General features: G+C 35.3%; 1 protein-coding gene across 6 annotated transcripts in view; it reads right to left on the bottom strand.

Moving 5' to 3' along the window:
* Positions 1-4,956: 4,956 nt before the first annotated feature.
* Positions 4,957-17,457, bottom strand: part of LOC134844887 (uncharacterized) — a 34,988-nt gene continuing 22,487 nt past the window's right edge. For all 6 annotated transcript variants that reach the window (XM_063861713.1, XM_063861708.1, XM_063861710.1 and 3 more), the window contains 3 exons: positions 11,257-11,916; positions 9,683-10,375; positions 4,957-5,689 (listed from right to left, as the gene is read on the bottom strand). In XM_063861713.1, coding sequence (XP_063717783.1) covers positions 5,168-5,689; positions 9,683-10,375; positions 11,257-11,640 — 1,599 coding nt within the window. In that variant the 5' untranslated portion in view covers positions 11,641-11,916 and the 3' untranslated portion in view covers positions 4,957-5,167. The remainder of the gene's footprint in view (positions 5,690-9,682; positions 10,376-11,256; positions 11,917-17,457) is intronic.

The following is a 17,457-nucleotide window of genomic DNA, read 5'->3' as shown; positions in this document are numbered from 1 at the left end:
TTAGTGCAGTTGCTGCGTATCATGTTTCATAAAATGTTACATTTCACATTCAAATTTATATTTTCTGATCTTTTTTAAATTCATCTCTGTTTACCCCTCCCTGTCAGTTTACCACAAGCGTCATTATTCGCCCCCTCTTATGGTTGAAAATTGGGGATTATTTATTGATAGATTTTGGGGTAGGGTTAATAATGATTGACAAGCCCCCGTTTAACCCCCCCATCCCACAGTTTACGTACGCCCCCCCCCCCCCCAGTTTACCCCTAAGCCCCCCACCCCAGTTTACAGATATTACAGATATTATAATTAATTGAAATTTTTTATGTAGGTATTATATAAATAGTGAGTAATACAAATACGAACGCGCGAAAAAGAAAAAACTAAAAATTGATATTTTTGAAATGCATATTTTATACAAAATTGATTGTCAAAAACAACACATGCGTAGGGTTTGGGGATAGTTAACAAGGTCCAAAAGGGGGGATAGTTAACACGATCCCATTCTACTGTTAGATGGGAAGTTTTCTTCTTAATAATTTTCTATGTCACCCGCACCGAGCGCCCATGGATCATAATTGATAATATTGTAATAATATGGTCAGTATCGATAAAACTACAAATTAATCGATTGTAATCCAACAAAAATCCTAATGTTTTTAAAAACTTTATATTACATTATGATCGATTATAATCCATTGAAATTGATAATAATGGATTTTTTGAGAGATTAATAAAAAAATTCCTTTTTTTTCAAAGTTGTCTCGTTTCCTGTTTAGTGCAGTTGCTACGTATTACGTTTCATAAAGATTTACGTTTCACATTTAAATTTATAATTTTTTGTCTCTCTTTCAAATCAACTCAATTTTTCCATCCCTGCCAGTTTACCACAAGCGTCATTCGCCCCGCACTTATAGTTGAACATGGTTGGATTTTTTTTGATAGATTTGGGGGAGGGGGTTAATGATTGAAATCCCCCCGTTTCACCCGTTAACCCCCTTCCCCGTCCCACAATTTCCTTGCTAAAAATAATGGTTTATAATGGATTTTTTTTTTCAAAAAAAAAATTAGATTATAACCGCAATATGTGGTCTGAAATTTATATCTTTATTGAATTATAATGGATTATTTTTGTCTCGTGATTCCATTATAATCGATTAGAATCCATGAGCGCTCGGTGCGGACAACAAATACCAATATGCAACCTTGTTTTGGTGCACTACTTAAGCATTTTTACCATTTACAATTTAAACATGAGTTTTCTGTTGTCTGATTCATTGGATGCATCTTGTGAGCATCATCCATAAGTGGAAGCATCTTTTTGGCAAAGTGTGTATCATCCATTCGTAAAACTCTGGCAGTCAGCAAAAACGAAAGACGTTAATTGTGGTTTGTAGCAATGTTTTTCTAAATCTTCTCTAAGCTAATATTCAGACATGATTCAAGCAGCAGGTACTAGGTCTGGTTTCAAGCTTACTTTTTCCTTCTCGGCTGTATATATTTTTTTCAAGTATACGTCAGCACAGGGGCGGATCTAGGATTTTCTTGAGGGGGGACAATTTTCAAAAAGTTTTCGAAAATTTTGACGATATTTTTTAGGTCGACCAAATTGGTTTTCCGAGCTCTCCTAAAGCACTAAAAAGACGCTGTTTTGGTCAAAATTTCTGCGCCAAAGGCGCCTGTAGAAAACCAAAAATGGATTTCTTAAAAAGTACCAAAAGATGGACCTTTTGGGTTGACAAGGGGTCGAATAGCTAAAGGAAAAATTATGAATAAAATAAAACAAGCATAACCGGTTACTGTGCTCAGTATGTTCCGACCGTAGCACAGAATGTTCCGACCGTAGTCTTTAGAAAACTACGGTTTAGAAAGTTTTTTTTTCCAAATTAGTGTAGTTTTCTCTGCTTGGTGTGATACAAAGATCTGACGTAAAAATATTTAGGCCTAATAGACAGTCATAGTAATAGAGGCAAATTGGACAAATAATTTAAATTTTTTTTTTTAAAATGCCAAAAGTTTTTGAATTTTTTGAAATATTTGTTATAGTAAATAAATTTAAAAAAACTCTTGCTTAAAAGTAAGTTTTAAGGTCTTAAGTTAGGAATAATTTAGCTTGTAAGCCTGCTCGCTTGCTTTATTTGCTCAAATTGATACAGAAAATTGAAAATTTTAAACCGGTTTTTCTCGACACTGGGAAACTTTTTTGAAAATTTTTTGATGTGGTTTAAATTACAACTGAAAGGGCTTTAATGTGATGTTTCACTCAACCCAGTCCAATACTTATTTTTGGTACCTGATTTTGCGCGGAAAACAATAATCAAAAAATTACAACACACCCGAATAAAAAGTTCTTCACCATTTTCAATGGTCGGAGCGGTAAGGTGTACTTTTCTACGTTAATTGTGCAAAAAAATAGTTTGAGCTCATTTAAATTTATTTCGAACGCGCTTCATGGGTGAATAAAAGACTTTCTTTTTTGTGCAGGAAATTCTAGGAAATTTTTAATTTTTGTTGATTTTTGTTTCTTACTATCAAAGACCTTATTCAAAAATACTTGTTTTTTTTCGTGTCTTAGCGTTTAAGGCGTTAATTATCAGCTATGTGATATAAAACTAGAGGCTAAATTATTGTATATGCAGGGGAAAATTTAGGCGGGGGGGGGGCGGGTGGTTGAGGGTGGACGTTTTTACTCAGGGATGCGACCCCCTGCCGAGCCAAAGGGTCCCCCTTTGAACTATTTTGAGATACATATTGAGATATATTACGTGCATTGTAAGCGCATTCCGCAACAGGTCCAAATCAGATTTGTCGTGGAATCCGCAACATTGCTACATTTCTTTGATCTTCTTTGCTGTTTTGGATCCACAAACAAATACCTAAAACACTGTACCCTTCAAAATCGCTCCAAAAATAGGCGAATTTGCGGAATCCGCAACCGTATTTGTGGAATCCAGAACAGTTTGTGGAATCCACAAACAAATAATGAGACATCTGTATAGCTGAATTGAGCTGTTGCGGAATCCGTAACTGTAAACGGAATCCGCAAACTGTAAGTGGAATCCGCAAATTGTAAGTGGAATCCGCAAACTGTAAGTGGAATCCGCATTTTGTTTGCGGGTTCCGTTTACATATATGTATGGGTAGCAGCGTTTAAAACTATATCTTTTGATTAGTACGTTGATCAGCTACCAGTTGGAATACCAAAAATTTGATCTCAACTCCTGTCAAACACTCAACTTCGATCTCAAATCCTGTCGAACATACCCAACTTCGATCTCAATTCCTGACAAACATACGCAATTTCGATCTCATCTCAATTCCTGTCAAACATACCCAGCTTCAAATTCGGTTCCTACAAAAGTTAACTCCGATCTCAATTCCTGTCATCAATCTCAGCTCCTGTAAATTTATTCATCAGTTCATTTCAAACCATTCAATTAAAATAAAAAAGTTTTAATTTGGCCGTTTTGAAATATTTTCAAAAGTCGAAACCAGAAAAAAGTTTTGTAAAACAAAATTTTCAGGATTATATAATCTTGTTTTTAAACTTAAAATTTAGTTCTACTCTAATTCATTTTTGGTAATTTTTATCAAATACTAAATTGCTCAATTTAGTTATATAAATCATTTACTCCCTGTGAACAAAATGTTTTGAATTCATGCTCCCAAATACTGAATCTCAAATACAAAATCCCAAAGTTTGACTCTCAATTACTGAATCCCCAATACTGACCTAAATTGGCGATATGTCAACCCAATAATGAAATAACCCAATTAAAGAATTAACCAAATCAGGTACCACAAGTAATTATTGGACTGGGTTGAGTAAAATATCACATTAAAGCCCTTTCAGTTGTAATTTAAACCACAACAAAAAATTTTAAAACAATTTCCCAGTGTCGAGAAAAACCGTTCTAAAATTTTCAATTTTCTGTATCAATTCGAGCGAATAAAGCAAGCGAGCAGGCTCACAAGCTAAATTATGCCTAACTTAAGACCTTAAAACTTAATTTTAAGCAAGTAAAACTAGTTTTTGGAGTTTTTTTAATTTCATTTTTGGTACCAAATATTTCAAAAAAATTCAAAAATGTTCGGCATTTTTTTAAATTTTTCAAAATTTTTGTCCAATTTGCCTATATTACTATGACTGTTTATTAGGCCTAAATATTTTTACGTCAAATCTTTTTATCACACCAAGCAAAGAAAACTACACTAATTTGGAAAAAAAACTTACTAAACCGTAGTTTTCTAAAGACTACGGTCGGAACATTCTGTGCTACGGTCGGAACATACTGAGCACAGTAACTAGTTATCCTTGTTTTATTTTATTCATAATTTTTTAGGCCGAATCAGTTGGGCTTCTTTTTTCAAAACAAGGATCATTTTTTGTTCCTTAAAAAGGCACAGATTACTGTTATACTTTTTTTTCGTGGCGAATTCAGCAATGGCGAATTCAGGTAGTGGGTCCCAACCTGAAAAAGCTTTCAAGCAGTCAAAAACTATGGAAAAATATGCACGGCAATTTCAAATTAGTTCAAAATTTTCTCATGATTGGCCTTGGCGTGCTGCAGTCCAGGGGCGGATTTAGGGGGCGGCGGACGACCCCTTTCCTTTAGCTATTCGACCCCTTGCCAACCCAAAAGGGCCATCCTTTGGTACTTTTTTGGCTTTCTACAGGCGCCTTTGGCGCAGAAGTTTTGACTAAAACAGCGTCTTGTTAGTGCTTTAGGAGAGCTCGGAAAACCAATTTTTGTCGACCTAAAAAAAGATCGTCAAAATTTTTTCCAAAACTTTTGAAAATTGCACCGCCTCAAGAAAATCCTAGATCCGCCCCTGCCTGCTGCAATCATTGATAAGTTTTTGAAAGGTAAGTTTTGTCTAAAGCAATAAAAAAAGCAGATGATATCAGTGTTGATCAAAAAATAAGAAGAAGGAATTCTAACAACTTGAATTGACGGTTGTTTATTTTACTAAAATTGCCAGTTTTTTGGCAGCGTCCTTACCAGACTTTTTAAAGCACATGTGATACATAAAGTCTTCAGAAGCGACCAAATAAAAATAGCAACCAGAAGAGTTACAATAAACTACTCTATAAGTGAGGTTATTTTCGGATTGGATTTTGGCAGATTCGTTGACATCTCTGAGGGTCAAATAAAAGGGTCATCTGCGGTCAACTAATGCAGCAAGTTTGGCAACAAGCTGGTTTGATTCGACCACCGCCGTGATCCAGTTTTAATCTGTCTCGTCTCCTAATCGCATCTGAATCATCAGTTCTGTTAATGCACCGGCCGTTAGTGCACAATGGTGATGAAGAAGACTCCACACACAGTTTAGCAGCACCACAGAAAAGATCGGCAACGTTCGTGTCGTCTTTTGCCGACGTCTCCACATAGGGGCACCCCCACGACTTCGCACTCGACAGACCCGAGCTCTGACTCACTTCTCGGCCTTCTCGTCGGTCGCACTTGTTGCCGACCAGAACGACTAATTTGGGCGGGTGTTTGGCGCCATATTTGATGATGTCTTCGTGAATTCGGCTGAGGAATTCGAGTGATTCTCGACTGTCGACGGAAAACACGAGAAGAATGACATGTGAATTGGCGATGGTCTTTCGCTGCATAGTCGGGAACTGGAAGTTTCCGTTTGTATCTGTTATCCGAAGGGTTCTCCGACCAGCGCTAGTCTCCAGTTCCTAAAGAATTATAGTTATAGCAACAATCGACACCAATTTTGATTTCCTATTTCCATAATTCTCATTCAGACAAGTCCTACTTGATAGCAAGTGGCATAAGTTTACCCAATAAAATTTTACCCAATTTGTAAATTATTCCAGCATCATTTATGTAAAGGGAAGTAGTTTATCCACTAATGGCATAAGCTATTTTCCAAATGAAGGGGTTAGGGTTTGGATTCGGGTTAATTTTGGTCCCAAAAACTTTAGCAAAAAACCACTGCACCAAAAGTCGCAGTGATTCAAAACAATGTTCATGGTTTAAATTTTTTAAAGCCTTATGGTTCCTATAAATATTTATGTTAATCAAAACAATCCTCATACATGTAGGAAACAGAAGAAAGAGTAGTGTGGTTTGTGTATACCATCATACAATTCAGAGAGCAAAATGTAAATGGGTATAAAAAAGGAAGATTTTGAAAGCAAAAAACGAATGCTCATATATCAGGGCGAAGCTCTGAATGTTCCGACGGCCCCTTTATCCATGTCAATTAGTTTTTGGAAAAAAAATATTGAAAAACTATAAATTCAAGTAACGAAAGTAATGTGCCGATTACGTTAGCTAGCCTCAATTCAATTTGGAATTTTGTGCGGGTTTATTTGTCACGCATAAATAGTTCGCGATATGTTCGCGAATAAAATCTTCAAAACGCGCATAAATTTTCCGGCCAAATTGGCAATTTTGATTGGAGGTAAAACATCTTTTTAATTTATATTTTAAGGAGTCGAGATCTTCAATAGGGTACAAATTTGTATGTTAAAATCTATTATTCCGATCGAGCGAAAATTGACTGAAAAACCACCCCAAGCATAAATATTCCGATTTCTTTGGAAGTAGGATCAATGAAGTTGGTTAAGCGAATTTCAAAACGCTAGAAGCCGGAAAACATGCATTTTGTGTCTGGTGATCTACCACGCAATTTGCGGAAGAGTTATACAAACAGTGTCGCAATGTTTGATAAACTTCGGAAAATTTAAATCATTTTCATCATTTTTTAGCAAGAGATTGATTACTTTAAGGAATTCATCGGACTAATTAACCTGCCTCAATTGAATTTGGAACAAATTTCTGGTGCGGGACAATTCACCACGCGTAAATAATGCGCTTTAACTTTTCAGCATCAAAGTATCACAGCGCTCCTATAGTCACGTTAGTCAATATCTGAGCATTTTACATCAATCATTAAATCCGGAAAGTGTAGTGGTGAGCGTGCCCCTACTGAGAACACGAAGACCCATGGATCAAGCACCCGAGGAAAATATTTTGAGAGTTGGTGTGAATAAAAAACCATCTCGAGCATATATATTCGTTACATTCTTCGAAAGTCGGAACAATAAGAGTTTGGGTTTTTATGTAAACAGCTCCTAAGATAATGAACGTACTATTTTGAAACTTTGAGTGTTTGCATATGAATATGATAATTGTCAAAATCCAATTTTTTTTTTTCAATTTTGCTTTATTTCACTGGCAGCGTTCAAATTTTGACCCAAACTCGGCTTTTAGTAATTTTATCCCTTTTTGTAGTACTCTTCCTTTAAATCCTTAGAATTATACGGTGCATTTTTATCAAACTCGATCCTTATCATACTGATGGAAGTATTTAAAATGTGTACAGAAGTTTTAAGTAGAACATACAATACACGAAACAAAAAAAAACACTTATCTGACTGATCCAATAAAACTTATACCAGCTCAGGTAAGTATCGCTTCTATGCAGGGCATCACATAAATTAAAAAATTGCTTTTACTTTTAGAGAAAAGGTAAAAAGGCAAAAAAAATTTCTACCAGTGAAATTTGCGAATTTTTTTTCTCATGTAATTTTTTATATGGGTAAATTTTAGCATCTGCATTTTCATTGGCAATTCATTTTTTGCAAGAAATAAACCCTTCTCTAAATTTGATGTTACTGAAAGATTTTACACTTCTAAAATGTAGATAATTGTGTAACTTCAAATTGTATTACTTTTTGGAAAGAGCTATATTATTTAACTTATGAGCTTGGAAAGTCCTTTATTCTTGAACTAATAAATTAAAGGTATCAACTACCAAGAAAATAATTGAAAGTCGAGTGAAAATATTGGCACTCTAAAGATTTTAATTGGTACTCAAGGTTACTACCAAAAAACATCTTTTTTAAGCTTGAAATGTTTTATAAACTGCTGCGGGGATGGTGTCAGTTATCTTAAAAAGACCTTAAATTCATTATAGTAAAAACATTTCGTTTACATAAAATAGCAAGATTCTGATTCAAAAAGCTCGCCAAAAAATGAAATTAAAGTTTTTTTTATAAAAAATACTTTGATAACTTTTACATCCTACATTATGTACCGGTTCTCAAACAGTTTTACAGCTGACTAGTAATCCTAATAATTTTAATAATTACAAAAACAATGGTTATCATATTGAACAATTATCATAATATTAAATCAATTTTTATGATTATAATCATAAAAATCTCAATAACAAAGAAAAGGATAACATCATTATTAACCCTGATAATCGCAATATTCAAATTAACAACAAGAGTACTCGTATCAGGCAGGGTAAAACACTGAATGCTCCGACTGCCCATAAACTGGTCTTTCGGGTTAATGAATAGAAAAAAAAATAATAAAAACTAATTAAGTTTTTTTCTGAAGATTCGTAGCGAGCATTGCTATTGGTGGCCATTTCCGTTATTCACTTTTTGGCAAAACCATGACAGAACAGGCTGTAGCAGATTTAGGGGGGGGGGGTGGACGCCACCCTCTCAGGGATTGATCCCTTCACTAACTAAAGGGTCCCCCTTTTGGTGTTATTTTCTGCTATTCATTTTTGGCAACTTTTTATCACTCATAATCGTTTCAAATTGAGTTGAGCTTAGCTAACTGGTCTTACTAACTCCATGAACTCCATAAACTCCATAATATTTATCACCGTGATATTATCAGCCTAAAAATTGTAGTTTGTTAATATTTCATATACCAAAAACGATTCGAGACCAATTAATGGGCAGTCGGAACATTCAGGGCTTTGCCCTGATACGGCCAGTGTTGTTTAGTCTTAATTTTAGCGGTAGACTGGATAAATTACTCTCTTAGTGTTCACTCCCATTGACTTGGAACTGTTCAACTATGTTTTAGCTACTATTAATTAGTTTGGAGCGCCTAATTTAAATATACACCTGCTCTTTCAGAAAACAGTAGAAAACACTAAAAAAGAAAAATTTCTCAAAACCTACTGCTGTCGTTTATAAAATTGCGGATCTACTTAACAATCTCCCCCCTATGGTGCCTACTTAAGAATCACCACCCCTGTAAATAAATACAGTAAATTAGCAAGGAGCTTTCTATTGAGAATTCTAATTTTGCTGCATTCTTATTGGTCAAAAAATCTATCGTTTTGATCTAGTTAACAATCTCCCCTTTTCTTGAAATGAGTAGAGATTGTTAAGTAGATCCAAAATAGCTTCAATAATCATTGTGGGAATCTCTTTTTTCTTTCTACACTGTGCTACTCGAACGACCACTCTTTTCAGATCAAGTTAACATCCCCCCTCCCCTAATAGACCAAGTTAAGATCCTAGCATTCAATTTAAATCAAATTTACGAAGTGGTGCATGTAAAATGCTCTGTTCTGATTGGCTGAAAATTCGAACTAAGAACCAAGTTAACATTCTTCCCCCAAAATGGATTTGATCCCTCTTTTTTTTCAATCGAGGGTTTAGTTCATGGAAACAAGCCAACAAATCAAACTCAGTTGTAACCACATTGCTTTGCTGAGCTTGTTGAAGTTCATACACATGCTTCGATTCTTTGAAAACAGCTTCATGTTGATGGAAATTTTGGACCAACTGAACTAACTCTCCCCTTAATCAAAAAAAGGAGGGAGGGGGGAGATAATTCACTTGTTTATAAGTAATTTTTTCAGCCAATAGCATAATATATTGTTCACATGAACCACGTTTTCTCACCTTCTGATATGTATCTTCGATTGTTGGAATGTAGTGCGTTCTGAACTTCCGTCTGATGAATTGCAAAATTATGGACGATTTGCCGACACCTCGCAGTCCGAAAAGTGCTATTCTTATTTCTTTCTGCTGTTTATCTTGTAGGCTTAAGGAGTCGTTCATCTGATACAAATGCGGATTTCTATCGGCGCTCTTCGAGTGGTCTCGGTCTAAAATGGCAGTTGTGTCAACCGAGCAATTAAACGACTGTGTCAGTTGTTCCGATTGAACTCCGTCGGCCGAGCAATCACTCGGACTTCGTGGCTCTCCGACTCGTTCCGGTCTTCCGACGTGTGTATTCAATTGATTATTGTTATGTCTTTGAGAAGAGAAGTAACTTGGGTTCAATGGGTCGACTTTAAACTTGGACGAATAAGACTGATGTGAGAACTTTTTACTTTCGCCAAGGTCGTTTAAGTTGTTTTCGCCGACTGTGATATCGCCATTGAGAAGGTGAGATTTCAAGGATGATTTTCCTTTGGGGCTCCAAAGAGGTGAGTAGTTTTGGGTCTGATGATGGGGTCCAGATGATCTTTTTTGATAGGAGGGCGCCATTTGCACACTGACTTTAGGCGAACCATTCGAAATCGGATTAAGAGGGCTGGACAAACACTTTCTCGGCGATTCGTACCCTGGATTGGTATAGCTGTTTCGCTTCTACACATGAAAAAAATAATGAAATTCCTTGGAATACAGGTAATAAAAAATGCAAATTGTTGCTGAATTGGTTAAATGTTTTCAATAAAAACTTACTCAATACCAAATGAAATTCCAATTACGGCTGTCTTAAATTGAGATACATTTTTTAAAATGCACATCCTTCATTTCCCTCATCGCCTCGTAAAAATGGTAAACGCTCGCTAATATTACACGTTTAATATATAAATATACTAGTAAGTATAACTTGTCTTTGCCCTTTCTGACGTATTTCCGGGGAGCCGCAAAGAAAACTAATTGCAACTCATCTACATTTTTTTTTACCACAAAGTACTTAATTTAATTAAATAGATGGGGATATAGACACCCAGAAAGCCCACAAAATTGATGAAATAATAAAAACTCAAAATCCCATGCCGCCCGTCATGTACCTGTCCCTCGATTCTGACTCAAGATAATTTCAAAAGGTTCCTTTTTTGCAATATTTTGTATTTTTTACGTGTCAAAATAATCCTTAACACGCTACTAGTTCTGACCAATCTTTTGCAAAGAATACAAATTGGGCTTTTATTTGTGTTAGATGTGACTACCTGTGAGGTTGAATAAAGTATCAAATCAAGTGATAATATTAGCTCAGTCGAGATTCGGATTCCAAAATGAAGCCTCGAAGGCGTGTGATAACGAAAAATCATGAAAAACCGTGTGATTACTGAAATTATTCTTGTACGATGAAATCATTGATAACTTCATCACTAATTTATGCTCTCTAATAACACCGAAAAGTGACTTATTATGATGCCATTACCACAGATGTCTTGCAATACTTGAATTAGAAAAGTCCTTCTAAACATGGAACAAACATATAAAAACCATGTACTTACAGGTGTTTTTGAGGATGCTAGCTCAGGTTGCAACCTAGAGACAGTGTGACTGTAAGTTCTGTTCACGGACAATCCGTTTCTCGCAACTAAGGCTCTTTCCCCCCATTGATTGAGATCATCTTTTACCGCCCATGGTTTGTTATCCTTGGTGCCCGTCAGGCTCCGATTCTGAGTGATAAAGTCTTTATAGCTGTCTGAACTACTGGTGGTGATGTTGTACCTTGCCGCCGGTTTCTGTTTGAAAAGTAAATTGGGACAAGCGCCGACACTAATTTGATGCGTTGAAGTCCCTTGGTGGAAATTGGGGGTACGTGCAGGACTGGTTGGCAGTTGGGTAAAATTACCCCGATTGTCACGTGATCCAAATATCCCGCCGCCGTTCATCGCTATTTTAACCCGCCATGTCTGAGTTTTTCGCAGCGATCATTTGGGCTGAATAGTGTTGCAATTTGAGATTCCGGCATAGGTATGTCTTGCACACTCGCCGTGCGGAGAAGGTCTCTAGGGTTTATTTGAAAGGTAACATGAAAAATTCGGGGGTTTTGTCTGCTCTTTCTCGCATCTTCATTTTCACCCAATTCATGCTACAATAATGCGGTTAGGCATTGCGGAATAACTTAATAACGTCACAGCTGGAGGATTTTATGGTCGCGGTGGGCCCTGCAAACAAACAGAGATATTTAAAAGTGACTAATGCAAATAGGGTATAGATTCCAAACGGAAGAATATTTTAAAACTCAAAATGCAAGCAGATAAAGAGGAAAAAGAGGAAAACTGCAGCATTGAGAGTTTAATTCGCTTTTCCCATGTTTTATATTTGCCATTATTTTAATTCAGTAACACAATAATAAACAAATGAATTGGAAAAGGTATAAAATGTTTGGCCTAATTGACATCTTTTTCGTCGCATTCACTTCAGACAAAATAAATCAAAATGGGGACAATTTATGCTCTGTCCCAAGGCTGGGGAGATCGAGTAGACGAAGGAAAAATTGGTTTATTTATTTCTATAGTCTGCGTATTATAAATGCTATAACTATTATTAATATATTAATACATACGCCACTTATGGCATAATTTTCAATGAATTTTCAGCAATCCTGACTATCGGATGACCCCTTTAAATGATTCTCGATACTAATAGTTAGGTCCCTAAAATAGTTAGGTAGGTTCCTAACTAGAATATAGATGGGTCCCTACAATATAGATGGGTCCCAGAAGAAAAACATAGGCTTACTAAAAACTTCGAAAACAGTTTTAGTTTTTGTTTACTTGAGTTGTTGCACTTTTTTCATAAAAAATGTGGGACCCGCGGAACCAGCAATTATTTCATAAAATGTAATCACTGCTTTTTAGGGACGCACAACTATCCAACTTGTATCCAGGAGTAAATCTAGGGGGGCGAACTTTTTTGCGCCAGTAGCAATTTTTTGAGAAAAAAACCAGGCCAAAAAGACATTGTTAGACATTTTTTGAAAGATTTTGATTTATAAAACTGTGTTTTTACGCGCACTCTCTCTCATGTTTAGAGTAGGTGGGCTGCGAAGGGGCCTTTTAAAAAAATTTAGGTCTGTCAGCCAGAAATGCATGTCCTAAGATAGTACCAAATGGCGACCCTTTGGGTGGTCTGGGGGTCGGATCTCTAAAACAGGGGAGTCCACTCCCCCCTTTAAGGTTGGTCTTAATTAAAAACAGGCCTCTTACAATTGCTACCAAGTTTTCATCCCTTTTACTGCGTATTTATCGGGCAGCCAAAACCAATTCAATCAGAATACTTCCCAGTAACGTTATCCTGCTATAAAAAAAATCAATCTTCCTACAAACGGCAAAATAAATCACATGTAAAACAATAGAAATAAATCATTAGACCGATACAAGAAAAAAGCTTTGATGTTGCATTCAGAGATGTTTCGCTTCTGAAATCAATGGCCACAAACGCCTTTGAATCAAGGCCAAGACTACAACACAACGTTAGCTGGCTGCTGTGCAAGTAGCCTCCACGGTTCTGACCATACCGTTATTTTGAATGCAACTTTAATCAAAAGCTTTACTTGTTCTTTTACTGAAGTCAATCAGACAATCTCTAATCAAAAAGGTTTCAGAAAAAAAACACTTGTTTTTTTCCAGACTGCGAAAAATTGTTTTAATACAGCTCGAACCACGAATGAAAGCGATTTTACGCAAGTTTTGATTTTGTGGTTAAAACTGTGGTTAGAGTTGTTGATTTGGTTTTTTTTCGTTGTGTTTTGACCAAGTCTCGCTATGCTGGAAAATTCTTTGAACTAGCTGAAACACTTGCGTAAATTTAATGGTAAGATATCTTTGTGTTTTTGGTGTTAATTCAAGACTAAAAATTGGTTGTGATGCGTTGAAGCAGCAGATTATTTATTTCAGTATCAATTATTGTTGATTGTAGAACTTTTTTTTCGCCTTACTTTGTTTTGTTGATTAAGACACTAACCAGAAAAACTTTTCTTAATAAGAGGACGGAGTCAAGAAGGAGCCTATGCGTGAAATATTTAATGTTTTAACTTAAACTTCAAGTGGTATGAACGATGTTTTATCTGTGCGCAAGCAGTGGAATCCCTCATACGCGAAGGACCGAATGAGCAAAAATCAGCCTATCAGACTTCAGTCATCTAAAGTTTGGTAAGAAAGTAAACATTTCCAGGAACTAAACATTAATATTGACCGAATATGAAAACGGCAGAAATATGCAAAATTTTCAAATTGTCACTGACCACCGCCGAATTAGAACAAATTTTATATTGCAAGGGTTTCGTTATGAAAGAAGCAAAAATTTGCTTCATTCAATTCATTCATTTTAATTAAATAGCAATTGCTCCTTTTTAAAAATTGACTTTCGGCTAATTTTGTTTTCGATCCTTCGCCCGCAACTTTTTTCGCCCATTCGGTTCTTCGCGCATGAGAATAGCCCCCTGCGCAAGCATCTCGTTTTTTAAAGCCCATCGCATGCAAGTCTTTTAAGTTTGAACCAGTTGTGCCGACTTTGAATATTTGCGCAATTGACATAGCATGCCCAAAAACCGGAGCAATGTTTTTTATGGGAGCGTGAAATTTCAATTTTTAGTTTATATTTATTGCCATGAATCTAAATTTTTTTCAGTTTTTTTTTAATTTTCAGTGAAGTACAGTCTTTAATGTTTGCCAGATTGTTTTTTCCAAAACTTGAGTGCTTGTTTTGATCTAGTGTTTGTCATTTCTCCCGTAACCAAACTGTCTATTTGACAGCAAGTCATTTTGGTGAACGAAATGGGTTTTTCATTTAATATAAGTAGATCGAACTTTTTTTCAATTATAGGCAAATGGACTTTGGTCTAGAAGTCTTAGATGTTTTTTTCTGCATCTTTTATGAATTGGCACAATTTTTACTTTTTCGAAGAAATTTTGAATTATTATTTTTATTAGACTCTCAATTAATCTTTCTAGGTGTTTTATGAAAAAGTAATTGGAGTCATAGCAGTCTGAGACGAAAAGATTTTTTTGGAGTTACTAATTGCAATTTTTGCTTCCTGAAATGGTATTTTTAAAGATCAATGATTTAGACTGCTCCTTAACAGTGATTGGTATAAAACTGGTTTTGCTGTTGCAAAAAAAACTCGCTAATTTGAGAAATGTTTTTTGAAAAATTCAAAATGTTCACGAGCTATTTGTTCTGGTCTGCCTGGCTCAAAATTTTTCCAGCTTGAGTGATTGCGGTTTTCTTCGATGAATTTATGTTGAAACTGTTTCGGTAAAACTTAAGTTTTTCGTCAGACATTATTTTTTCAATTTAATTTCACTGCTTTCAAAAAGCAACTCAAGCCGTGTTCAATTTGGAATTTATGAAATTTATAACTTGTCTTTGTTTTTCTGAGGAAGAGTTTTTGATTCCCTGCCTAATTATTCGTTTTGATTTATTGTTTTTGTCATTTTAGAAGGGAAGAACCTGTTAATCGGCTGTGCTATTGTGTTGTTGATAGTTATCAAGTATGTGTTGGTATCATGGCCAAAATTTGTAAATAATTACAGTTTGTATGTAGTTCAAGTTTTGCGAAGAATGTTAGCTTCTCCTTACTTTCTCGTTCGTTTGTTTTGTGCCATGGCCGTAACCTTTAGTGTCATCAATTTGGCTAGTGAGCGGTAATTTTTAGTTTTAGCCTCAGTTAAAATTAAAATTAATATTATTAAATTATTTCATTTCATTTTAAAAGATCCAAAATTGCTTCTGTTTATATATGCTATATCTTACATTGCGCCAATTAGCCAGCGTCAAAGATTCCTTTTTGACTTCGATCTTGCTTCTCTGTCATCTAAATCCCGTTTGTCAAGCTGTACTTTTTTCTACTGCAAAAATGAAATGGATTAGGTAATTTTCGAAATTGTGAGTAGAAACATAATAATGGAGTTTCATGTTGAATCAAGGTCTTTAACCATAATTATTTTAACTGATCAACACCAACTTTGGTACAACACTAAAGTGAACAAAGATAGCTAGTAGATGTGCAGGTAGCACAGAATTATTCGACATCATGCATAAAAAATGTTTTTTTTTTCATTAACTTAGTGTCGTTTTTATGTGCGTGAATTGGAGAACGATTTAACAAATGCGTAGAAAATTAGTGAAATAAGCTTTATATACAAAACTGAATTCAAAAAACTTTTACACAAAAAAGTACTTGATTGCTTTACTCGCTCAAATTTAGACTAAATATTAAATTTTTCTCGACATTGCGACAAACTTTTGAAATATTTCAATGCCATTCCAATGACGGCTCAAAGAACTTTGATAGGGTATATCACTCAACTTATCCCAATGACTACTTTTTACTTGATTTTTTTGTGGAAAAAAATGAAAAACACTCGAATGCAAAGCTCCTCCCCATTTTCAATGGACAGAACAAAACACCTTCTATTTCAAATCGTCTGAACCTACTCCAAAGAGGCTAAATGATAACTTACATCAAACCAATAAACTTTTGCTAGGCTCAAAATATCCCAGATAAAGCATTCTACTTAAATACACTCGAACTTTTTTCAAATTTACAGAAAAAATTGTCGATGACAAGTCGTGGATGAAATGAGAGAAAATCCTTTTGGAATGTTCTCACTATACTCTGTCGTTGATCAACTGTTTTTAATTTAAAAAAATGACTTTGAAAAAGTTCGAAGAAAACTTTTCGAATGTTTTAACTTGAAACAATTATTCCTTTTTTTTGTGTTCCACATTTTTTGTGTCTGGCAACGGTAAACTATTTCTAAGAGGAAGTTGCATAACTCGGTTCAATAGTCAAAGAATTATTTCGAACCTTACTCTTAAAACGGACAGCGCTTACTTGCGCCTCGATTATCACAATTTAGCTAATCGCGCCTCGATTATCGCAATTTAGTTTACAGTCGTTAAATTTATCCCTAGCGCAATATCTTGTTAATTTAGAGCCCTGGGCGTTGATTTTTTATTTCAGAGTGAATAAAAAATTTTGTCAAGAATTGTTTGTTAAAATGCCGAAGTTTAATTGGAGAAAACCCACCACGAGCACAAATTTTTTTGGCACTTTCTTTGAAAGTCAAAACAATAAATAATCGGTTAACGTAAGCACAACTGCAAAATGGCAAAGTGGCAATTTTCGTAAAACGATTGTTTTACACAGTCAAAACATGTTTTTACATTTGAGAAAAGTTAAATTCAGCTAATTATAACAATTCCTGACAAAAACAGTTAATTAAAAAATTGAAATTAGTCTGGAGAAAACATACCAGACCAGCACCAATACTCTGTCAATTTCCGTTAAATAGTCGCTGATTTTCCATTTGTCCCAATGTTCATAGTTCCCAAAATAATAAATTGGTCGCAAAATTCTTAAAATAATTAATCAGTCCCTTAACATTGAGCGTTAGTGAAGAGGTTAGGTATTCGCTCTAACGGGAGCTGGTAGCAGGATCGATTCAAGATAGGGGTCTTTTTGCCTATTTGAATAATTGTATTAAATGTACAGATATAGACCTTGAATGGAAAACGTTTTTCAGAACGCTTGGCATCGGCATATTTGTCCGAAGACCAGATTTTGCGATGTTTGTCCGGTTTTTCAAGGAACCTAAAGTTAAATTTAAAAAATTTTGCAGTACCCATATATGACCAAAACTGTTTCGATGTTTCAACAAAACCCGGGTTTTAACCTTTGCGCCGAAAATGTGGAATGT

This window comes from Symsagittifera roscoffensis, chromosome 4 (genome assembly GCF_963678635.1).
Source record: "Symsagittifera roscoffensis chromosome 4, txSymRosc1.1, whole genome shotgun sequence".
NCBI lineage: Eukaryota > Metazoa > Xenacoelomorpha > Acoela > Convolutidae > Symsagittifera > Symsagittifera roscoffensis.
This window is presented reverse-complemented; position numbering and strand designations above follow the sequence as displayed.